The 24,194-nt window shown below is 48.7% G+C and overlaps 1 protein-coding gene across 3 annotated transcripts; it reads left to right on the top strand.

Annotated features, from left to right (window-relative positions):
- The first annotated feature begins 2,553 nt into the window (after positions 1–2,553).
- On the top strand, positions 2,554–22,640 carry Manbal (mannosidase beta like). 3 transcript variants are annotated; one of them, XM_070007268.1, is made up of 3 exons: positions 2,554–2,625; positions 8,136–8,347; positions 21,838–22,640. In XM_070007268.1, the coding sequence occupies exons 2-3, from the start codon at positions 8,198–8,200 to the stop codon at positions 21,943–21,945; spliced, it is 258 nt and encodes an 85-aa protein (XP_069863369.1). In that variant the 5' UTR covers positions 2,554–2,625; positions 8,136–8,197; the 3' UTR covers positions 21,946–22,640. The 3 variants fall into 3 exon arrangements, with proteins under 3 accessions (XP_069863369.1, XP_069863372.1, XP_069863371.1); XM_070007271.1 differs by having other exon boundaries at positions 8,136–8,344; XM_070007270.1 differs by lacking the exon at positions 2,554–2,625 and adding an exon at positions 2,882–2,984.
- The last annotated feature ends 1,554 nt before the right edge of the window (positions 22,641–24,194 follow it).

Here is a 24,194-nt window from a genome sequence, read left to right on the forward strand (position 1 = left end):
CGGCTGTGGAGTATAAACACAGATCCTGTAAGACTGCTTTGAGCTCAAGCCAGTGAATGCAGGCCCTGTGTGTAGCTGGGGGCTGGCTTAGACCATTCTCAAGACTGAGAAAGCACCCAGGCTGAGGTCACTGGAGCTGGCTGCTGAGAGGAGTATGACTCCAGTTTCTGTGGCCAGGACCAGATCTCTTTACTGACTTCATCCAACTTCAAAACGGAGATGCTGACACCCAGTTTGCATCTCCCTTGGGGAGACAGTCTGGCTTAAAGTCCCTCAAGAGGAAAACACGACATAGTTAAAAGGTGCCACTGTTACTGAGCTGGGAAAGTGCCTTCCCAGGACAAGTGAGCTAATCCCTGCCAAATGAGATTTTTGCTTGGGCTGTGTATAATTGAATATTAGTGTGGATTTAACCCAGGGAGTGAACTATGCTGTCAGAGCCAAGTTTAATGGGGCATTTAATAAATGCAGAGGTAATTAATGCCTCCATACCCAGTGCTAGCGCATGGAAGCACTTCAGAGTGATGAGACTCTGGATTTACTGCAGAGTAGACAGGGAGGGGGTGAGCCCTGGCCTAGGCCTTTGCTACTGCTGTACTCTCCTCCTATAGGTTGGATTTTAACTTCTTTTGAGAAGCCTTCCATGATTGCCAAATGCAGAGTCTGATGCTGCTCCTGGGTCTTCATGTCATTGGGCATACACACATAGACACACCAGAGGGAATTTTTCTCTCATTGTGCTCATAGAAGTGCTTTTCAATCCAACAAGTTTACAATAAAGTTTAACCATAACATTTCTATTTTTTTGCTTTCATTTTTTTTGGTATGCATATGGTAGTAGGGATTGAACCCAGACCCTCAAATATGCTAAGCAAGTACTCTTAACTATTTGAGCCACACTGTTAGCCATCAGACCATCATCCTTCATTCCATCTTAAATGTTACCTCCTCAAAGAGGCCTTCTCTCATCACCCCTCTCTTCATTGTAACTCCCATGTTATTTATTCATTTTCGCATAGTTCCTCTTCTTTCTTCTCAATACACCTTATGGTTTATGTTTATCTGTACGATGGGCTGGTGAGGATGGCAGACATGAATCCCTAAGCAGAAAGCAGAAAGTAAGGATCCATCTATCCACTATTGTCACAATGTCATAGTGTATAATCCACAGTAGAAACTCCGTAAGTACTGGTTAAACATGTATTTTTGTATTTCCAGTACTATTGCAGGTATTGCAAGTTTAATGAATGCTGAATGAATATTTTCTGCTTGTGTCTTCCAAGAGAGAGAGCAAACTCCTTGAAGGTGAGTCAAGTCTCCCCACTCCCAATGCTCAGGATAGAATCCAGGACTCATGCAGGTTAGACAAAAGCTGTACCGCAAAGATGCTCCGCCAGCCCAGCTCTTGGTCTTGTTCTTTTCTGAATCGATTCCCTAGCAGCCAACCTTTCCTCCTGGATTAGTTATCTATGCAGCAGGATAAATGACTCTGAAACTTAAGATCTTAAGACTGTAGCATTTATGATGCATAATTTCTGCACAGTTGTTATGACTCTGGTGGGTCAAGAATTTGTGGGAGTGGGATTTGTGGGATTTTGGTCAGCTGACCGGAGACTAGAAGATCCACGCTGGGGGTGGCTCATGCCTTTGACTGGCAAGCTGGAGTTGGTTGTGGGATAATTTCCATGGGAGCCTTTCGATCGGGCTGCCATCCTGTCACAATTTGGGATGTCCTAGGAGAGACCAGAGGAGAAGCAAAGAGGAAGCTGCAATGCCTTTGCCCATAGGCTATACTGGTCAGCTCTCCTCCATGTGGGAGGAACTACAGAGGGCAAGGACATCAGAAGTGCAGAACCAACCCAGCAGCAAAGGCTGGTTACCACACTCTAGCTACCCACGATCTCCTATTCCCCAACCACTGGTCGGCCCACTCTCATAGTCTTCTTTGCCTTCCAAACATTTATCAGGATATGTGTTCCTTCTTTTATTGTGTCCTTCCAACAGCATTTCAGCTCCATGGGCGCAGAGATGCTTGCTGGACTGTTTCTGAGCGAATTGCAGTGACTGCATCTGTGCAAACATGAATTTTTACATTTCCTTTGTCTCCCCTTGCACTGTTGAGTTCTAGCTCAGGGCCGGGCATAGAACTAAGGCTTCTCGGCTGGGAAGGTGGCTCAGTGGTAGAGCGCATCCCTTGCATGCATGAAGCCCTGGGTTCGATTCCTCAGCACCCCATAAGCAGAAAAAGCCAAAGTGATGCAGTGGCTCAAGTGGTAGAGCGCTAGCCTTGAGCTGAAGAGCTGAGGGACAGCGCCCAGGCCCAGAGTTCAGGCCCCACGACCACCACCACCAACAACAAAAAGAACTAAGGCTTCTAGGAACGTTCGCTGAAATAACCTGAGTGACAAGGGCTTGAAGAAGGGAGGGGCGGAATCCCCGTTCCTCAAGCCTCTCTGTACACAGCGAAACCACAGAATGGGAGACCGACGTCCATCCACGCCCAGGGGCAAGCCATTCATCAAGGCCCTAGCAGCGGGGGCGGAGCCGGGCCCACCGGTTGCTATGCAACGTCACTTCCGGGCGCCGGGGGACTACTTCCGGGGGAGCGGCGCGGCGGCCCTGGAGGTGAGCGCTCAGGTGCAGGCCCGGGCTGTCCCGTGGGGCCGGGCCGGACGTCAGGGTCCTGGCTGTGTTGGGGACCGGTGGGGGAGTCACCTCCTGGGGCCCGGGAGATGTTCGTTGTTGCCGCGGAGAGGTTGAGTTTCCGGCCGGCCGAGGCCTGGCCTGGTGCCCCGGTGCTTTGAAGCTCGGCCTGGGCCGGAACTTGGGGCCCGCCTTGGTCTCCCCACGTGGAGCCCCCCAGCTCCAGGCAGCCCGTCCGGAGTGCGGATCCCGAGTGGGGCCTGCATGGCTGTCGAACCCTTGCGCTCGGTTCCCTTTGCCGTTACTCCGCGGGGGAGCGCGACGCTGAGTGGAAAGTGCTTGTGCGTGTGTATTAGTAGTCTAACCAGGGACTGAACCCAGCACTTCATCGGTACTGGTACTAAGCGTCTACTGCCCCTGAGCTTTTTTTTTTTTGGTGGGTCGTGGTGCTTGAACTCTGGGCCTGGGCGCTGTCCCTCAGCTCTTCAGCTCAAGGCGAGCGCTCTACCACTTAAGCCACAGCGCCACTTCCGGTTTTCTAGTGGTTTATTAGACATAAGGGTCTCACGGACTTTCCTGCCCGGGCTGGCTTTGAACCGTGATCCTCAGATCTCAGCCTCTTGAGTAGCTAGGGTTACAGGCGTGAGCCACCGGCGCCCGGCTTTGTCCCTGAGCTTTATCTCCAGACCCTTTTCTTTTCTCGGTGCCTCTGCAGCAGTGACTTTCCCAGGCCTTTCCCTGACATCTCGGCGTGCACCTGTATGTTTGAGTTGAGGTTCCATGTAAACTCCATGACAGAGACTGCACGTGAAGCATACTCAGTAAATATTTGTCCAGTGAAACACGGTCTTACACTGGAGTTCTTGGCATTAGGCCTTGAGCCCCACAGGGGGGTCCAATAACTCCATGAAATTATTTGCTGTGTTAAGGAATGAGCAAGCACGTTTTATTATTCTGGTAGGGGTGTTGAATGTTCATTGTTTGAAAGCCTCTGTTGGGGTTGGAGGCCGGACTCAGTTGGTAGACCGCTAGCCAATGAGCGAAAGCATTGTTCAGATACCTAGTTCAAGTCCTAGTCTTGGTATTAAAAAAGAAAAGAAAGCTTTTTGCCCACCCCGGGGGCTGGAAGCATTGTCCGTGGTATGGGAGAACCTGTTGCCCTGCATAGGCTTCTTCACTTGAGGTCAGGCCTGGGGTCAACTCAAGATGGACGCAGGATCTCTGCTGTCCATAGATTACAGTGGATCAAGTTTTTTTTAAAAAATAGACCAATGTAATATTTCTCAAACAACAAAAAATATGTTTAAAATTTTGATCCAGCCAGGCACTGGTGGGGCCTGCCTGTAATCCTAGTTATTCAAGAGGCTAAGATCTGAGGATCACAGTTTGAAGCCAGCCAGGGCAAAAAAGCCTGTGAGAGACTTATCTCCAATAAACTCAGAAAATGCCAGAAGTGGTGCTATGGCTCAAGTGGTAGAGCACTAGCCCTGAGCACAAAGAGGCTCAGGGACAGCACCCAGACCCTAACTTGAGTTCAAGCCCTGGGACTGTCAAAAAAAAAAAAAAATCCATTGCAGACACATTTGGATATAGGTGGCTGTAACTAAAAGATTCAGGACATAATACCTGTTCTTTCTGATGTGATACACTCTAATATGTTCTATAGTCATTTATTAAATGAAATGTAGCCTAATAAAAAGAAAGTGCTGATTACAGCCCCTTTAGGTTTCCATGGCTCACAAATGTGAGCCTGTGGTTGGAAACCTCCAGTGAAAACTTGACTCTTGACTATCACTTTACTAGGGAATTCTTAGGGAGGTTGAGTATCTCTCCCAGCCTCCATTTCTATGCTTGGCATTCATACTCATTTTCCAGAGTGATTATCTGAGGTGAAAGATGGCTCAAGTTCTGGCATATGACTTGTCCTCCACTAAGAGATTGAGGCCTGTGGCCAGGAGTGGGGTCTTGGGTTGAGACTTGTTGAAGGGATGTATCACACCTGTGCCATCAGAAAAGAAAAACCTAAAAGTAACCTGCAGCCAGACCAGGAAGTAAAGCACAGAGGTGCTGAGGAAACGAGGAAAGTAGATGAGAGTCTTGAAGTGGACACAGTGTGTGGAGAGTACTCTGTTAAGAATCTTTGCACAGCCATCTTGTTAACCTGTGCTTCCTTCCCAATAGGGCTCTTTCAGCCACATGGGCCTATAGTTAACTTCCTTAAAATTTCCTCTGTGACCGCAACTAAGTACTCAAGCCACATATGGCTGGTGGCAACTGTTTAGAGAACACAAGTTGAGAACATAGGATCATTACAGAAAGATCTAGTAGTCTCTACTTGATTCTGCCTTAACAAAAGTCTGGAGAAGAAAGGTGAAGGGGCAGATTTTCCTTCTGAATTATATTGTTTCTATAACACTGCAGAGAATTAAAGTTCAGGACGCCTTCATCTTAGCTGCATCTATACACATTTTCCTAAGTCCTCTTGATTTTCAGCTAATGAGTTCAGTGTATATGTGGTCATTATTGCAGTGTTTATATGGTTGTTTACTTTTTTCAGTTAGCGTATTGCAAAGTCTTTGCACCAAGACTGATGACCTGGTGTGCCTACCATTTTCAGTGCTACTTTAGTGAAGGGGTCATGTGAAGTGACTTTTTGGGCTGACATCATTGTGGGACACTAGTTGCTTCCTATTTTCCAGTATTAAATTGTTTTTTTCTCTAACTAATGGCAAGGGGCTGGGAAGGTGGCTCAGTGGTAGAGCGCTTGCCTTGCATGCCTGAGGCCCTGGGTTCGATTCCTCAGCAACACATAAGCAGAAAGAAAAAAGCCAGAAGTGGCGCTGTGGCTCAAGTGGTAGAGCGCTAGCCTTGAGCTGAAGAGCTGAGGGACAGCGCCCAGGCCCAGAGTTCAGGCCCCATGACTGGACCCAAAAAAAAAAAAAAAAAAGGCAAGTTTCTCACTAAAGGATATTATCACTTTTTTTTTTTTTGTCGGTCGTGGGGCTTGAACTCTGGGCCTGGGCGCTGTCCCTCAGCTCTGCAGCTCAAGGCGAGCGCTCTACCACTTGAGCTACAGCGCCACTTCCGGTTTTCTGGTGGTTTATTGGAGATAGGAGTCTCACGGTCTTTCTTGCCCGGGCTGGCTTTGAACCACGATCCTCAGATCTCAGCCTCCTGAGTAGCTAGGATTACAGGCGTGAGCCACCAGTGCCCGGCTCTGATATTATCACTTTTATGGTAATTGTTATATATTGCCTAATTGCCATTTTGAAAAAAGCCTAAACGTGTTAAAGCTTTGATAGAACAGTCAGTGGCTGTTGAGAGCATGGAGTCTGGAAGAGCTCAAGAGCTCAGCCCAGCATGGCACTACTTGATGATAGGGGGGTCAGGCTCTGTGCCTGCCACTTTCTGATGCCCAGGGCTCTCCTGTCACCTCAGGTATTCATAGTAAAGTTGCTTTTGGTAACATTAAGTGGGAGTATAGATAAGCTCATTGGCTTATTATAGCCTTGGACATGAAACTTGGGGCTTAGGGCATCTAACCCTGGGGTGCCACTGAAGCAAGGGTGCTCTCTTAGGCTGTGGCCTGCTTGTGCTCTCTATAAGTGGAAGCTGTTCTGGCAGGCGTCTTGGAATTCATTTCTGAGCCAGTTTAGGACACACTCCAAACAGCCTGCCTGAGTCTGCGCCTTACACCTTGTGTTTGACCAAACATGGTATTAATGAGTGTGAAGCTCCACCTGATTCACCACACTTGGAATTCTGTGATGCTGGTTTCCTTTCAGAATTTAGATCCTTCCTGGGAGGGTGAAAATCTGCCAGCTCTAAGGATTCTGGAAAAACTGGGCCTCAGGCTTTGGAGGCAAGTCTTAGCTTAAGCAAAGGAGTGGCTACTCTGCTGGCCCAGGCACATGACCCATAGCAGTGGGCAGGAGAAAGGGAAACGGTGCACATTTGTGTAAGCTCCACTGTTTATGTAGTAGGTCTTTTTTGTTGTTATTGTTATCTGTCATTCTTCATGTTGGAAAAACATTACAAAGCAGAGAAGCAGCAGAGCCAAGGTGGAGTTAGTTCTCCCAGTCTATTGTGGCCAGAGCTATCCTATAGAAATGTAATATTTGTAAACTTCAAAATTGTTCTAGTAGCCACATTTAAAAAGTAAAAAGAACTAGTGAAGTTGCCTCATTTCATTGGGTTAAAATATGTAAGCCAGGGTAGGTGCTGGTGGCTCATGCCTGTAATCCTAGCTACTCAGAAGGCTGAGATCTAAAGATCACAGTTCAAAGCCAGCCTGGGCAGGAATGTCTGTGAGATTCTTATCTTCACTTAACCACCAGAAAACTGGAAGTGGCTCTATAGCTTAAGTGGTAGAGTACTAGCCTTGAGCTGAAGAGCTCAGGGACAGCAGTCAGGACCAGAGTTCAAGCCCCATGGGAGGGGTGGGGTGGGGAAGTAAGCCAGGTACTGGTAGCTAATGTCTATAATCCTATACTTAGGAGGCTGAGATCCAGAGGACCATGGTTTGAAGACAGCTAGGGCAGAAAAGTCTATAAGACTTCTTCTCCTGGCTGGCTGGTCTCTGGTGGCTTATGCCTTAGATACTCAGGAGGTCTGAGGATAGTGGCTCAAAGCCAGCCTAGGCAGGAAAGTTCATTAGACTCTTACCTCCAATTAACCACCAGGAAACTGGAAGTGGAGCTGTGACTCAAAAGTGGTAGAGTGCTAGCCTTGAGCACAGAATCTAAGGGACAGTGCCCAGGCCCTGAGTTCAAGCCCCAAGCCCAATTAAAAAAAAAAAAAGAAGAAGACTCAATCTCCAAAATAGGCAGAAGGGCTATAGGTGTGTTAGCAGAAGGTGTGAGCATGCAGAAGGCCTTGAGTTCGGGAGTGGGGTAGGAGAACATATATACATCATAAAATTGATCATTTTACTATTTTTAAGTATAAAATTTAGTGACATTAGCAATATTCTGTAACGATTACCATCTCTTTTCAGAACTTTTTCATCCTTCCCCACAAAAACTTCATACCCATTAATAACTCAAATACTGGGCACTAGTGGCTCATGCCTGTAATCTTAGCTACTCAGGAGGCCAAGATCATGGTTCAAAGCCAGAGGCAGGAAAGTTCATGAGACTGTTGTCTCCAGTAAACTACTCAGAAAATGTCAGAAGTGGCTCTGTGGCTTTAGTGGTAGACTGCTAATCTTGAGAAAAAAAAATCTGAGGGACAGCACCAAGGCCCAGTGGTCAGGTCCCAGAACCAGCACCATAAAAGAAGAAGAAGAGGGAGAGGAGGGGGAGGAAGAACAGGAACTCACCATTCTTTTTTTCTGGCCCCTGGCCACCTGTGGTGTGCTTTCTGTCTCTGAACTAGTCCATTCTAGAAAGGACATAGAAGTACTGCTCTCTCGCTTTATGTATTTCTGCACCTGTGCATGTGTGCGTGCATGTGCAAGCAGGACTGTCTCATGTGCTACTTCTCCTTTGCAGGTAGAAACTGGCTGTGGAGAGGTGAATGAGGAGATCTCAGGAGCTGGTGGATTGATTGGGCCATGGCCTCTGACCTGGACTTCTCACCTCCCGAGGTGCCTGAGCCCACTTTCCTGGAGAACTTGCTTCGCTATGGACTCTTCCTCGGGGCCATCTTCCAGCTCATCTGTGTGTTGGCCATCATTGTGCCTGTCCCCAAGTCCTACGAGGTGGTGAGTCCTTCCTGTGCCCTTAGCTCCTCTCAGTGCTGGGCTGGCTTGGGTACTAACATAGGTGTCACCACAACCAGGATCAACAGGGGCCTTACTTGGCCTGACTTATGTAATGTGTTCTTGATTTCCCACATGGTTGGTTGAACTAATGCTAGATTTGTTCACTCAGCCATTGAGATTTATTTATATGTTTCTTTGCTTACTTATTTATTTTGAGATAGTCTTGCTGTGTCTCTCACACTGGCCTGGAGCTCTGGCTCCTCCTGCCTCAGCCTCCCAGGTGCTAGTGTTCTGTCAAGATTTTATAGGGCCTGATCCATGTCAGATTGCTGGAAGATGTGTCCTCTGTCTTCAAGAAGCCCTTTCCCTTGCTGGGAAGTCACATATAAAATCAATATTCACCAGATCAGCAACTGCCTAGCAAGTATGACACCCTGAGTTCAAACCAAACCAAAACAGAATACTCACGTTTACTCCCATAAGAAGTACAAGGTAGCACTGGTGGCTCATGCCTGTAATCCTAGCTACTCAGAAGGCTGAGATCTGAGAATCATGGTTCAAAGCCAGCTTTGTCAGGAAAGTCCATGAGACTTATCTCCAGTTAATCACCAGGAAATCAGAAGTAGAGCTGTGGCTCCAAGTGGAAGAGTGCTAGCCTTGAGCAAAAGAGCTCAGGGACAGCCCTCAGGCCTTGAGTTCAAGCCCCACAACTGACACACACACAAAAATAGAAGTACAAGGTACAAAGCTGGGTGCCAGTGTCTCATGCCTCTAATCCTAGCTACTTAGGAGGCTGAGATCTGAGGATCGAGGTTTGAAGCCATCTTGAGCAGGAAAGTTGATGCGATTTTTATTTCCAGTTAATCACATAATGCAAGCCAGAAATGGGAGTTGTGGTTCAAGTGATAGAGCACTAGCTTTTAGTATAAAAGCTCAAGGACAGCACCTAGGCCCTGAGTTCGAGCCCTAGGAGTGGCACACACACAAAAATACAAGGTATGGATATATAAATGAGGGACCCGCTCATGCCTTGGGGCAGTAACTGGGCTACCCCTGCAGCTGAGGAGACAGTGTCAGAGCTAATAGGGCAAGAATGAACAGGCTCCCCAAGGCCAACCTTATTTTCTGTTATTGTTGTTGATTGTAGGGCTTGAACTCATGGCCTGGGTACTTTTTCTGAACTCTTTCTCAAGGCTAGTGCTCTACCACTTTGAGCTACAACTCCACTTCCGGTTTTTGAGTAGTTAATTGAAGGTTTCATGCCCAGGCTGGCTTTGAACCAAGATTCTCAGGTCTTAGCCTCTTGAGTAGCTAGGATTAACAGGTATGAGCCACTAGTGCCTGGTCCAAGGTGAATCTTTTGTACCCTCCTTCTACTCCCTCTTCTCTCCCTCCCTCCTCTTTTCTCTTGACATTGGTTTATAAGAGAAAGCAATAAATATCCACACCCGGATTAGGCTGATTGCTTCTCAGTGGGGTCAGTTTGAGTGTTTCTGTTCCCGAGTGACTTACCCACAGGAAGTCCTATCTAGAGGCTTGAGTCCATTTACGTCAGGTCATATGGTGTGAACACTCACCGCTGGTGCTGTGTCTTTGCTGTTGCTGTCTGCATGCACTGAGTACTTGACCACCACAGCTTTAGAGATTGTCATAGCTTCAGGTGGTAGCAGACCCTTCATTATAAAAATCTCTCACCTAAGTGGCTTTAGCATCATTGAGGCAATATGTTCTGACTTGGCCAGAATTATTCAGTAAAGACCTTTTTCCTTGTCTCCTGCATGTTGTTCAATTCTTTTTGAAATGTAGGGTAAATGCTTGTTTTTTTTTTCCCTTGATCAATTTTCAGAGCAGGGAGGTTGAGCCCTGGCAATCTCTAATATTGCCCAGTGAAGCTTTGGTTTGCCACTCTTCTGGTCTTTGATAGCTTGCTTGTGTGCTTCCTGGGCTCATGTACATTTCCTGCCTGGAATCAGTCATTTCTCTAAAAAGCTCAGCTTCTTTTAGTATTCATTAAATACTATTCTAGAAAATAGCGGGGACCACAGTTGGAACTCTAGAAGTGATCAAAGGAATGGAGCTGTGATCTTGCAGCAGTGACCAGAGATAGCAATTAATTTTTAAAGATGAAGAATTGGAATTCATACTGATATTTCTAGTGCATGGTTAAGGTTATAGTAGTTTTATTATATGATTTTATACTACTATCTTATCTCTTTGTTGTATGTAGGCAATCTCATTTGCTAATAACATTAAGAAAATGATTTCTTTGCTATATATTGCTGTATCAGAGGTCCCCAAGAGCACTCTTAGATTCAGTGATTTATTAGGATTCATAGCTATGATGAAATTGGAGATATCTCACCACAGTGAAAGGATAGTAAGCAAAGTATCAGTAGAGGGAAAAGGCATGTGGGGCAAAGATGGGAGGAAGGCCGTACAGCCCTCAGAGTGCTGCCCCCTGAAGAGTCAGGCTGGGTGTATTTCATTTCTTGGTAAGGAGTCATGGCAAGTGGCACAATGTTGTATAGCTAAGAAGCTTTTAGAGACTCAGTGCCCAGGGTTTTCACTGGGGACTGGTCCCATAAGCGCTGTCTGCCTACCACATACCCAAATTCCAGACTTCCACAAAACAAGCAGGTGTTTGGCATAAACCATATTGTTTGCTCAGATGGTTGAGACACAGTGAGCTCCTCTTATCAGTTCAGGAAACTGTGGGAACCGTGTGAAATCCAAATTCCCAGATGCTAGCCAAGGGTCAACCATACAAGAGCAGGCCTTGGTAAGGGTATCAGTGTGTCTTTGTGCTGACTTGCTTCTGCACACCTCCAATATACTGGTTATAGTTTTAAAGTAACTATGTCATGTTTTAGTCCTGACTCACTGAAACTTGAGATTCTTCATGATTCTTTTTAGCAATAGTGCAGTACAAGGTACTGTGCTAGGTGATCTTTTTCTCCCACTTCAACCTGTTTTTAATTTCCAGGCATTTCTTTGCATTTTTATTTAATTGGTTTTTAAAAATCATGTAAGGTATTTATAAGCAATATTTCCAGAAGTCAAAGTATATAATAAGGTCTATTCATAGAACTTTTCTTTAATCTCATTGTTCTCCCCCCTCATCCCTTCCTCCCCCACAAAGGGAACCATTTTTATTATGTGGTTTATCTTTTTTTGTTGTTGTTGGTTGTGGGACTTGAACTCTGGACCTGGGGTGCTGTCCCTGAGCTCTTCAACTCAAGGCAAGTGCTCCACCACTTGAGCTACCGCACACTTCCAGTTTTCTGGTGGTTAATTGGAGATAAGAATCTCATGGACTTTCCTGCTCAGGCTGGCTTTGAACTGTGATCCTTATATCTCAGCCTCCTGAGTAGCTATGATTATAGGTGTGAGCCACTGGTGCCTGGCTATCTTTTGATTTCTTTTTTTTTCTTTTTTTTTGGGGGGGTGGGGGGTGGGGTCCAGTCATGGGGCCTGAACTCTGGGCCAGGACAGCTCTTCAGCTCAACGCTAGCGCTCTACCACTTGAGCCAGAGCGCCACTTCCGGCTTCTTTCTTTTTGCTTATGTGGTGCTGAGGAATGGAACCCAGGGCCTCATGCATGCAAGGCAAGTGCTCTATCACTGAGCCACCTTCCCAGTCCCTATCTTTTGATTTCTTTGATTTTTTTTTTTTTTTTTTTTAATTTCAGTGCTGGGATTCCAACCCATGGCCTCATGCATGCTAGGCAAGTGCTCTACCACTGAACTATACTCCTGGCCTGCTTGATTTTTTTTTTTAAACAAGCAAATGCATGTGTGTGTGTTCTGTGTCTATTCATATTCATTCATATTCTATCCTTTGATATCTAAAAGATAGCATGCCCCTAAGCATAGTTTCGCACCTTCTCTTTTTTCTTAGCTATATATGCTATCCAGTGTACTCTGGAGACCCGTATATCTTGGGGATCACTGTGTCACAGAGATCCCACTTGTTTGGCAGAGTGAGGGAGCAGGAGTTGGGTAGGGTGGGGAAGCTGCCAGCTCTGTCACATTGGCAGGGGGATTTGCAGGACTGCAGCAGGCAGTGTTGAGCAGCATTTGGGAGAGAAGCCAAGGAGAGAACATGGAATGAGCAGAGAGCCTGGGATGGAGCCTTGAGGAGTCTAGCATTTAAGGGACAAGCAGAGGGCAAGGAAGTGAAGGTAGTGGGCATGGCCCTAGTCTAGTTTTTTTTTTTGGGGGGGGGGGTTCGGTCGTGGGGCCTGAACTCTGGGCCTGGGCGCTGTCCCTCAGCTCTTCAGCTCAAGGCTATCGCTCTACCACTTGAGCCACAGCGCCACTTCCGGCTTTTTTCTTTTTGCTTATGTGGTGCTGAGGAATCGAACCCAGGGCCTCAGGCATGCAAGGCAAACGCTCTACCACTGAGCCACGTTCCCAGCCCCCTAGTCTAGAATTTTGAGAAAGAGTTCCATCACTGGAGTTTTTCCCCCATGGTGGTAACATAGTCCCTGTGTTCTCGGGTTCTGTCGTCACCTACATGCCACACTGTTGGCTATTGAAATAAAAGCATTTTCCTGGTCACTGGACATGGTGAAGCAGCTCTAGTCCTGAGTTCTGAGTTCTGAGGAGGTGACGACTATTCTTGTTTTATGTGCAGGGGTATAGTCAGGTAACCACTATTCTTGTTTTATGAGCATGGGTAGAGTCAGGAATCCTCTTACTTCCTGATCTTAACCCTTTGAGGTAAGTGGCTGAGGCCTGGGTCAGTCCCACAAACTTTCAGGAAAGGGATCTTTACTGATTTTTTTTTTGGGGGGGGGGGAGGAGCTAGTCCTGAGCTTGAACTCAGAGCCTAGGAGCCATCCCTGAGCTTCTTTATGCTCAAAGCTAGTGCTCTACCACTTGAGCCACAGCACCACTTTTGGCTTTCTTTTTTTTTTTTGGTCGGTCGTGGGGCTTGAACTCTGGGCCTGGGCGCTGTCCCTCAGCTCTTCAGCTCAAGGCGAGCGCTCTACCACTTGAGCTACAGCGCCACTTCCGGTTTTCTGGTGGTTTATTGGAGATAGGAGTCTCACGGTCTCTCCTGCCCGGGCTGGCTTAGCTTTGAACTGGGATCCTCAGATCTCAGCCTCCTGAGTAGCTAGGATTACAGGCGTGAGCCACCAGCACCTGGCTCAACTTTTGGCTTTCTGAGTAGTCTATTGGAACTTTTCTGCACAGGCTGGCTTCAAACTGTGATCCTCATATCTCAGCCTCCTGAGTAGCTGACTTCGAGGATTTTAGAGACCCAGTAGGTTAGGGTCTTTGGAGAGATAGAGCTGATAAAGAGCTTGAAAATCTACTCTTCTCTCTTCTACTGACTGCCATTGACAAATTAATTTGGGTTGACAGTCTCATCATTTAAAACATAAATATAAAACATCTCATTTTTGTTTATTTTGTAGTTTCAGGGTATAGGGTTCCTACAAGGGGGCTGTCTTCATAACTGAAGCTTATCTGCTTTAGCTTTTTAAAAAGACTTTTCAAGGCTGGGAAGGTGGCTCAGTGGAAGAGTGCTTGCCTCACATGCATGAGGCCCTGGGTTCAATTCCTCAGCACCACATAAACAGAAAAAACTGTAAGTGGCGCTGTGGCTCAAGTGGTAGAGCACTAGCCTTGAGCTGAAAAGCTAAGGGACAGCGCCCCGGCCCCGAGTTCAGGCCCCACAACCAACCAAAAAAAACCCTACCATATTCTAAAAGACTTCAGTAGGTCAACAGCAAAACATACAGTATCTTTAACCCAACTTTATTGTGCTAGGGCAGCAAATGGCCCTGGTTACACATGGGTTCTGCTGCCAGCTTTCCTCTGTGTATCCCCATAAGGAAGCCTTCTTTCCTGCCTAGCTCCTAACTGAACAGAAGGGAAAAGCAATATTCTGGTGTGAACGAGATGACAAGGTGGCTAGTGCGGAGGCTGCCCTGAAAACAGGTTGTACCTGATAGCTGGGATTTGTAATTAAGTATGGAGGACAAAGGAAGGAGCATTAGCTTTGGGACAGGAAGGAAGGGAGTCCCAGGGGTAGGAGCAGTAGGAAAGTATTGGGAGGTAGGAGACAGTAAAGTGGGCAGTAGGGAGGTTATAGGGACTCTCTGAGAAGTCTCTGCCTTCTTTCTTATGATAAAACTGTCCCTCTGGCTTGGTCTATACAAATGGGTTTTATTAGTGGCTCTTGGGGTCAGAAGATAATATTTTTGGCTTCAGATGATGGGAAAGCCTTTGAAAAGTGAAAGAATGTCTTTCCTGTTGATCCAGTAAGCTGTTTTTTTATAACCACTTTAGGACTTCAGTATTTCAATACTTAGCAGATTATTTGAAAGCTCTTTTGGGTGTAATTAGGGGAGGGGAAAAAGAAGGAACACATACAAATGCTTCCCATGCCACCCCCCTCCTTTTCATAGTGCAAGCAAGAACCAATTCATAAAACCAAAGTCCATGTCTCTAGAGTCCTCAGCCAAATGAAAAGGATTTCTCATTGACACCTCATTAAACCAAGACCTGAGGAAGCAAACATTTGTTTGAGCCTGACTGAGGCATGGGTTGCACTTAATCCAAGGATTTATTTGTGGGTCCTTGTACTGTTTCCGTTTGGTCCAAATACATTTTGTCTGTGCCAAGTCTGATTGATTGTGTGGTAAGAAGGGCTCTGGGCTGCTTCAAGGCCTGGGGAAGAGAATTGATTGCTGCTGTTTACTGTGGGTGAAGGACTGTGGTGAGGCTGGTCAGGCTGCTGACCTTGGGCTGCTCCCTGGTTCCTCCCACCTGGTCGCACACCAGAACCGTTGGGGGAGTTTTCAAAGGGCTATACAAAAGCCACAGAGATTGCAGTTTTCTTTAAGGTCTTGGATCCATATTTTCTTAGAGTACCAAGTGATCTTGATAGGCAGTCACTGATGTAGTCCTGAGGTCATTGTGTTTTGCGGGAGGGCACTGTGGAGTGGTACTTGGCAAAGGGAGGGGAGGCCCACTCCCTCCCCAAAGGAGCAGGGTCCAGGCAGACAGTGGGAGACACTTCTGCATGCTGCCAGGAGATGGGCAGAGCAGTAGGCAGTAGTCGTCCAAGGAGAGTGTGTGGAAGCCACAGTCCCCAGAGAGACCTTGGAGGAAGGCTGGCTCACTTCCATAGCTCTGCCATGTTCTGGTTAAGGCTACCCTTCTTCAGTGTGGAGCTTCCAGAGCAGAGTTCCTGGAGAGGCTTCAGAGGTCCGCAAACCCACTGGAACAGCAGATAGAAAAGTGCTATATATAAGTTCAGGCACATTTTCCACAGAGAAGTCTTAAGTTTTCTCCAGGTGGAGCAGACTAGTTTAAGAAGTAGGACTCAGCCGGGCGCTGGTGGCTCACGCCTGTAATCCTAGCTACTCAGGAGGCTGAGATCTGAGGATCGCGGTTCAAAGCCAGCCCGGGCAGGAGAGACCGTGAGACTCCTATCTCCAATAAACCACCAGAAAAAAAACCGGAAGTGGCGCTGTAGCTCAAGTGGTAGAGCGCTCGCTTTGAGCTGAAGAGCTGAGGGACAGCGCCCAGGCCCGGAGTTCAAGCCCCACGACCGACAAAAAAAAAAAAGAAGTAGGACTCATACGGACGCTGGTGGCTCACACCTGCAATCCTAGCTACTCAGGAGGCTGAGATCTGAGGATCGTGGTTCAAAGCCAGCCCAGGCAGGAAAGGCCGTGAGACTTTTATCTCCAATAAACCACTAGAAAACCGGAAGTGGCGCTGTGGCTCAAGCAGTAGCACCCTCGCCTTGAGCTGAAGCGCACAGGGACAGCGCCCAAGCCCAGAGTTCAAGCCCCACAACCAACAACAACAAAAAAAGGACTCTGGTTCCAGGAGTTGAAGGAAGTAAAGGTGGGAATCTGTCTTGTCCCTTTCCCAATACCTGCCTAAGCCTACCTGAGTTTATCTCCCAAAGTCTTTTTTTTGGATCATTTTCTACACAGAATGTTGATCCACTCAGCCCTAAGCAAGTGGGCGTTGACTTTTAGTTAGCGACTCATGTAGCAGATAGTGCATTTGGCAATTACCGTAAACTAGTTGTTTAAATGTTGACTGATCTAATGTCTTCATATGTTTCTGTCACGTCTCTGCAGCCAGCTGCCAGCTGCTAGAAGGCAGGCACCTTCCCCATATTCCTGCCTATGGTGCTTTCCACATCTTGTGTTAACAGGGACTCTTCCTGGGAGCTCTGTACCAGTGTTCCCCCCAAACTCAGATGGTCCTAACTTGTGGTCTGGGCCCCAAGAGTCCTGGCTTTCCTGGGAGTACCCAGGTGTTGCATATGTTAAGAAAGACAACTATGGCAGCCCGGGCAGCACCTTGTTACCCAGGCTTTACAGGTGAGACAAGCCATTTCTCTGCCTTCACTCACTTCCCATGTCTCATGGCTAGTCTCCACCCGGCCATATGTTCACACCATGACCCATCGGGAGAAAGAGGGAAATGGCACCCTCTTGCCCAGGCTACATTTAGCTCCCCACTCCTGTGGCCACTTGGCTGAGAGCCCATTAGACTCCCTATGGCATGGGGAAAGGACAGAGTCTCTGTGGAAAGGGGTGCTGGCAAAGACAGATGAAGCCCAGCATTGTGGTCTACTGGAGGAGAGCTCTCCAGAATGGGTAGCAAGAGTGGTGGCTTCTAAGGTGATGTTCAGAGACTTCTCCGCCAACCAGAAGTCCCTGAAAAAGTTGAGCCTTTCTGGGATGCAGTGGGATGGTAGTCTCCAATGTTGAATCCTGATGGGACATTATGTATGAGGGTTTTACACTAGGCTTCTGATTGCCATTGAGGGCAACCATAGTTAACTTGGGTGAACACAAGCCTATTCTCAGTGCCACAGGGACAGGCTCACAGAATGGAGCCAGCTGTGCAATTCTGCCCTGGGTTTATTTTAGATTTTGGAGGGGTTAACAGTTGTTAATGACCCATTCCTATAAGACTGCCCTGTGGTGCAAGGTGAGGGCATAAACATGATTCCACCAGCCACTGGTCTGGAGATGTGTAACGAACAGCCTGTGGGAGAGACGGCTGGACACAACTTGGAGCCACAGACCAGCCAGTGGGAATGGCTGCGTGCTGAATGATGTCTGGAATTACGTCTAATCACAGTGCCCCTCGCTGCCCAGCACATCCTTCGCTCTGTCTTCCTTCATTGTAGTGCAACCCATGGGGATGGATGCATGGCCTCCCTGCTCCCTGGCCTCTTGTCAAGGCCAGCACCAGCTCTATCTCTGAAAGGTCTTTTCAGCCTCCATGTGGTAGACCAGAGCCTCTGTTAAGCCAGCCTGCTTGGAGTGCTGACCTGTTCCTAGAGGACTGGATGAGATGACTGCACGGCACTTCTCCTTCCCTGGACTATTCTCAAGGAGAAATGGGGTCAGTCTGTTGAATGACATTTTGTCCTGATTTGCAGGACTCAACCACATTGCACCTTCCCTGCTAGGAAGAGCTTAACGCATTGTGGCACACATTCGACCTGATGAATAGTAGCAATTTTCTGGCCTGGTGAGCGGGTGTAGCTCTGCTTTGTTATTGATGGATCTGCTTCCACAGAGGACACCTGCAGACATCTGCAGCCACAGGGCTGCAGAGGCTCTTTTTCCTTTGACTGTGATTGCTGAGGAAACTTCCAAGCTTCCAAGGAGGTGCAGGCTCCTAGGTATAAGGGAGGCTGTGGAGTGTGTGGTCTGCTGGCTTAACCCAGTAGTGCACATCTCAAAGGAAATGAAGTCAACCGTTTATTCAGTCATTCCTGTCAGCTAAGATTTGGAGCCGCAGGTCCTGTGTCTCAAGACCAGAGGACCTAAATCACATGTGTGACAGCAGCCTTCGCTTCCCTGCAGCTTGGAGAGAGAGCAGCATGCTGCATTGGGCCAGGTACCTAGTGCTAGGGGGCCTTGGTTTCTTTACCTGGAAATGTGGCTCCCACTGTTGGGTCATCAGGACAGTAAAGAGATCTAGTGAACTGATGGGTGAAGCAGGGCCTGCCCAGTGTGTGCTCCCAGCGCCTGGCAGAGTACCTGCATAGACAGGAGGCACATGGATCCATGGCTCTGGCTGAGCCTGCTCACACAGCAGTGCCTGGGAGCTCCCAGCTGCCAGGAGTGAGTGATCAGGAGGCTACTTGAGGGGTGGGCTACAGTCAAACGGCCTCCCTTGGAATTGAGCTCAAAGCACATCTGGAGAGAACCAGCTCAGTCTGGAACCCCTTAACAAGTAGAAGGAACAAGACTTGGGAACAGACTGGATGTTGAGGTACAAGGGCATAGTGAGAACTGAGGATTGACTTGGATAACAGGGTGCTGTTATCTGTGTTGGATAACTGGATGGTTAGCAATGCCAGAAACTGAAATGAGGAAGAGAGGGGGGAGGGAGGGAGGGAGGGAGGGAGGGAGGGAGGGAGGGGGAAGGAGGGAAGGAGGAGGAGACAGTTAATGCAGTCAGATGATATGATGACTGTGATATGTAACCCCCTTCTCCCCCTCTCCCCCCACCAGAGAATGACTTAGGAACACTAACCCACTTTCCTGATTCCTGTCGGAACGTGATTCACAAACAGCTCAGAGCTAGCCCTTTGGCAGACAGAATCGAAGGTTGTTCTTGTCATGCAAGAGTCACTTTGGGTTCCAGGGGCTAGATTTCACAATTAACTCAGATTTAAGGTCTTTGTAGTTCCACAGTCCCCAGGAAACCCTGAGTTCCCCAGCCATAGCTTATACACAGTAGAAGATTAGGTTTGAATCTGAGGCCTTAGGGGAGTTATATGACCTTCCTCCTTTGTTTCTAAACTGGGGCCATTATGCATTTGGAGGCTTTACTGTGTCCAGACCACATAAAACACAGGACCTGGCACAGTGCAAATAACCACTTGTAGCTGCTATCATGGCTGTGGTGGGGCTGTTTGTGGTTGTGCATCATCACAGTCTAGGCTGTATATATTGGATTTTAAAACTGCTGGTGCCCTCTGTGTCAGAAAAAGGAAGGCCTCATCGTAAGCATCATACTTTATAAATGTAGGTGACGTAGCTGTGGTTCTGGCGAGTCTCACCTGTCCTTTCATTCTCACTCACTTGGCAACCGTGGAAGCTGTCCCAAAGAGCTTTGGAGGCTGATGGGGTAAAGTAACAGTGGCCATAGAAGAGTCCTGTTAGGGGTGGAGGAGCGCAGGAGGAGGGCAGGGCAGTCAATGGGAATGTGTTCTTGGATGGGGCCAAGTCACAGGGCATAGTTTGCTGTGGGGAGCCCAGGAGAGAGGGTGCTATTGGTCATGGGGCTTGAACTCAGGTCCTGGGCGCTGTCCCTGAGCTTTTTGCTCACCACTTGAGCCACAGTGCCACTTCTGAGGGTGCTACTCTTGATAGAGGTGGCCACCCCCCCCCCGGGGGGGGGAGGTGCTGACCAGTATAGGATGGAGAAAAGCCCAGATGAGGCTGCAGCAGTGGCCTTTCTTGCCAGCCCAGGTGCAGGACATGAAGCTGAAGGTGCTAAAGTCCTCTGAAAGGTTTAGGGGGAGGGTTAGGTCACACCTGCACTGTGGGAAAGTCCCTTGACCAAGTCAGAGGACGGGATGGAGGTGGCAGGCAGGATGGTCAGCAGGCAGACTTGGAGCAGGGCTGGATGGAGAGAGTGCTAGAGTCTAGGGAACAGGGGGAGATCATCAGGCTTTGTGACCTGTTAGATGGCGGTTAGTGGAGGGCAAGTCACTAGATCTGGTGCCTTTGCCTGTGGAGGAGGCTAAGCTGCTGGGGAAGAGCATGTGCAGACCGCGGCAGTTAGGTTGGAGGGACAGGGCAGAGGTCTGAAAGACCAGGAGGACTGAGGTACCAGTGCAGGTTAGAGGAATGAGGAAGCCCTGGGTGGCCCCTGGATGTCATAGCCTCTGGATTCTGAACTAGGGTCCACTGTTGCCAGAGACCTCCCCCCAGCCCAACATTGAATTCAGAACAGAGATTCCTCCATCCTGGATGGAGACCTGGCCAAGTTTCTTGTCCAATGGGGACCTTGAACCTCACTTTAAAACTTTCTAGTATATTTAACATTTTAAGTTTTGACAGGATTAAAGCCCCAGCAATCCAGGGGAGAGAAGAGCTGCAGAGCTGAGGCTTGGCAGAGCAAGGCAGCTGCTTGTTATCTTGGGCTGAGGAAGCAATGGGGGCCCGGGGCTGGGCTGGCCTTCTGCTGGCTATACATGTGGGAATTGACTGGTGTGTGGGTTGGACCTTTGGCTGGGATCCCTCCACCCCCAGCCCCCAGCTGTGCTCTCTGCCATTGGTAGGGTGGGGGCTGGGCCCTGGGGACTGGAGGAGCAGGGAAAGTCCAAGAGCAGAGCAGGATGGTTGACGAATATTTTTGTCTTCTGGAATAAGCATGCTCTTTTAGTGGTCTCGGACTGCTTTTCATTTTTCCTGTTTTACATCAAGGTCAGGGCACAAGAGGGCCTTTCCTGCCCTGTGCTGGGGACCGTGGGGGTGGCATGCCCTGGATGAAGGGGCAGCACTCATGCGCCATTGCTGCCCCTGGAGAACCCAAGGTCCGTTTGTGAAGGGGAGGAGCTGCAGAAGATCCAGACATAACGGGAAGCCTTCTGATTACATTTTTAAACAGAAACACTTCAGGTCAAGTCCAGTTTGCCTGTGGGCCAGACCAGGCGAGCAGGCTGTGGCTAGTGTTCTTTGGGCTTGCCTGGACTCTCTGATATCCTTTCTGGCCACAGCACACGTCACATTATCACCCAAAGATAGGAGCAGACCAAGAATGTTCCAGATTCTTCTCTGACATGGGCCTGAGTGGGCCTGGAGCAGGCTGTCTTTTCCTGGAGTCCATCTTCTTTATCAGCACAGTGAGGGCCAGACCTGGATCTGTGGTTTTGCATGGTTTGTGTTTGTTTTGTTTTTGGTCTTTTCGGCAGCAGCAGAACCTTGGTGATTTATTCCATATAAGATTTGGCTGAAATAATATATACAGTGGATAGAACGAAGCTGCTTGGGGAGTCTGGCGTCTGGTTCAAACCTGCCTCTGCCCTCCCCCGGGACACCTCTGCCAGGCTCCTCAGAGAGCAGTGTGGTGATTGCCCATCTGCTGCCCTCTTCCTCACTGCCTTCTGTGGGTTGGATGGAAGGAAAGTGGCTGCTGAAAGGAGAGGCCACACAGAGGTCTCCCCCCACCCCTCCAGGTGGCTGGCCAGCCAGTTTCTAGTGCTTTCTAGACATTTCTGGCTTCTCCCATGAGCTCCCCAATGTATATAACACTTTCCATTTCACACACGAGTACACTCAGGCACAGAGAGGGGACCTGAGTGTCCCCAAGGTTGGTTGGCTGGGAAGTGAAGGAGTCCAGATGCCACCCACTCCACATACCATAGTAGCGATGGTTCTGGCTTGGTGTTTCTGGGTGTGCTTCAGTTTGCAAAGTCTCTTCAGTTAGGTTGACTCTTAAACATGACTCTTGTTTTCTCTTTTAAAAACCACTGTACAGGAGGCAGAACCATCTGAGCCCAGAAGTGCAGAGGTGACAAGAAAGCCCAAGACTACTGTTCCATCTGTCAACAAGAGGCCGAAGAAGGAGCCAAAGAAGAAGCGGTAGAAGTGGAGAGCTGAGGGCCAGGCAGTGGGCTGAGGGCCCTGGGGCAGCCCTGCAGGGAGCCAGGCTCCTGTTTCTGTTCTCATCCCAGTTCGGGGGATAGTCATGACAGTCCCCAGGCTCTGGCTGGGCAGGCCACCACTTCCTCTTCCCTCTGCTCCCATGGTGCTTTAGGGTCCAGGGGACTGAAAGGCTCTGTGAGCCAGCACAAGTCCTGTCAGCTCACAGTCACATTTTGCTCCTTAATCCCAGCATCTAGTTGTTAGTCACCCATTTAGTGGATTCACGCCCCAGGTAATGCTGACAGGTGCATCCTCTCCCAGTGCCTGTGCAGTGCACATCTCCTGCTCATTGTCACCTTCATCTCTGTGGTGCAAGGAGCCAGCTTTCACCTGTGTTTAGCTCAGGCTGCTGTGCCAGGGTTAGGGATCCCACACACTGCAGCATTCAGACTCCAAAGGTGACCGGGGGGAGAGCTCATGGGAGACCTGGGCTCCAGCACATGGCAGAAACTCTTTGGAGCCTCTGAAATATCAGGCTGGTCACTTGCAAACCGACCTCTTCTCAATCCACCATAACACACTCAAGGTATGCCTTTAACCTGGGTCTGTACACTCCCCTCCTGGTTCTTTCATTCCCTGACCAGTGCAGAGAGCTATCTGGAGGAAAAAAGGTAATAAACTACGAATCATCCTGAACCTGGCCATGTCTGCTGCTGAGGAAAAGGGGAGCCTGGGAGTGAGCAAAAGGATGTTCCCCAGAAAGTGGGACAGGGAGGGGGTCATGATGGCCACAACAGGTTGGCTTTGGTCAGAGCGCCCTTGCAGGCCGAGCCATTCTGGAGCAAGTTTTCAGGAAGGGTCCTGCAAGTACTGCTGTGCCCTTAGTCATTGGAACACCGGGAAAATCTGTGGGTCTGAGTTAATGTTTCCCCTGGATCTAGGTCCTACTCACTCCCTGCGTTCCTGTTTTTTGAGAAGATGTGCCTTGAGTGGCTCTGAACACATGCCCTGAATCAGCTGCTGAGGAAAATCCCTGGCCTTTGGGAAAGCCAACTCTGCAGCTCAGCAGTCTGCCAGACACTTTCCCACATGACAGGACTGTGGAGACACTGTAAGGATGGGCATCTGTCATCTCCATTTTAGACCCAAATCCAGGCTGCCTGGATGTACCAGAACTGGGACTGGCTCAAGTCCCAGGCCTTTTCCGTGGTGTTAACAGGTGTTTAGTAAATGTTAGTATGTGTGTCCTGCTGAGGTGCACAGGAACCTGACCGGGTCTCCAGGTTTTAGAGGAGAAGAAGCTTAGGAACTGGAACTCTGCAAAAACCAAGGGTCTTAAGACTATAGATGCCAGACATTGAGACCACAGAAGCCAGGAACCTCCTGGAAAATTGAAGTGCACCTGGCCTGGTATGGGGCGTTCTCTAGCAAGGGAGAGCAGCAGGTGCTGTGGGCTGGAGAGCAGCAGAACCTCCAGGCAGAGCAGGAGTGATGAGCTGAGACTGCATGGAGGTCATGCTAGGAGAACTGGGCCACCTCTAGAGCAGCTCATCCCTACTTGGGGAGGAGAACCAGCTTCTAGCTCCCTGGAGCAATGCTACTTGGGAGGTTCAACTGTACTTTGACTTCCTTTAAAGGCAGAATCAAAGATCAGTCCTTGTCTTCTGTTATATAGAACCTCTGGCCCTAGGCCTTCTCTTTCATACCTGCTCTTTGGGCATCTCATCCAGTCTCTAGGCTTTAAATATTACCACGTTAGTCAAGGTTTTCCAGAGAAACAGAGTAGGAGAGATTTAGTATACAGGATTGGCACAGGTGACTGGAAGCTGATCAGTCCATAATCAGCTGTCTGCAGGCTAGAAAGCTGGGGAAGCTGGGACTGAGGCCAATGGTACATTCCGGTCAGAGTCCTAAGGCCTGGGAAGCAGGAATTCAGCGCAGTGGAAGAGGAATGTCCCACTAAGGCTGTCAGGCAGAGGGGGAGTGAATCCAGCTTCCTGCTTCTTTGTTCTATTCTGACCCTCTAGGAGTTGTGTGTGGCTCACACACATGGGAGACTTGCCTGCTTCACTCAGCAGTTCAAGTGCTAGTCTTTCCAGGAACCACCCTCCCAGACACACCCAGAAATAATGTTTCATTGCGTATCTGGGTACCCCAAGGCCCAGTCAAGTTGATATGTCACACTGCCCAGAAGCAAATCCTTCCCAAACACATCTCAAGTCTTCTACATGTCAGATTCTTAGATCTCAC

The sequence above is a fragment of the Dipodomys merriami genome, unplaced genomic scaffold, assembly GCF_024711535.1.
Source record: "Dipodomys merriami isolate MVZ:Mamm:240054 unplaced genomic scaffold, mDipMer1.0.p SCAF_7, whole genome shotgun sequence".
Classification (NCBI taxonomy): Eukaryota; Metazoa; Chordata; class Mammalia; order Rodentia; family Heteromyidae; genus Dipodomys; species Dipodomys merriami.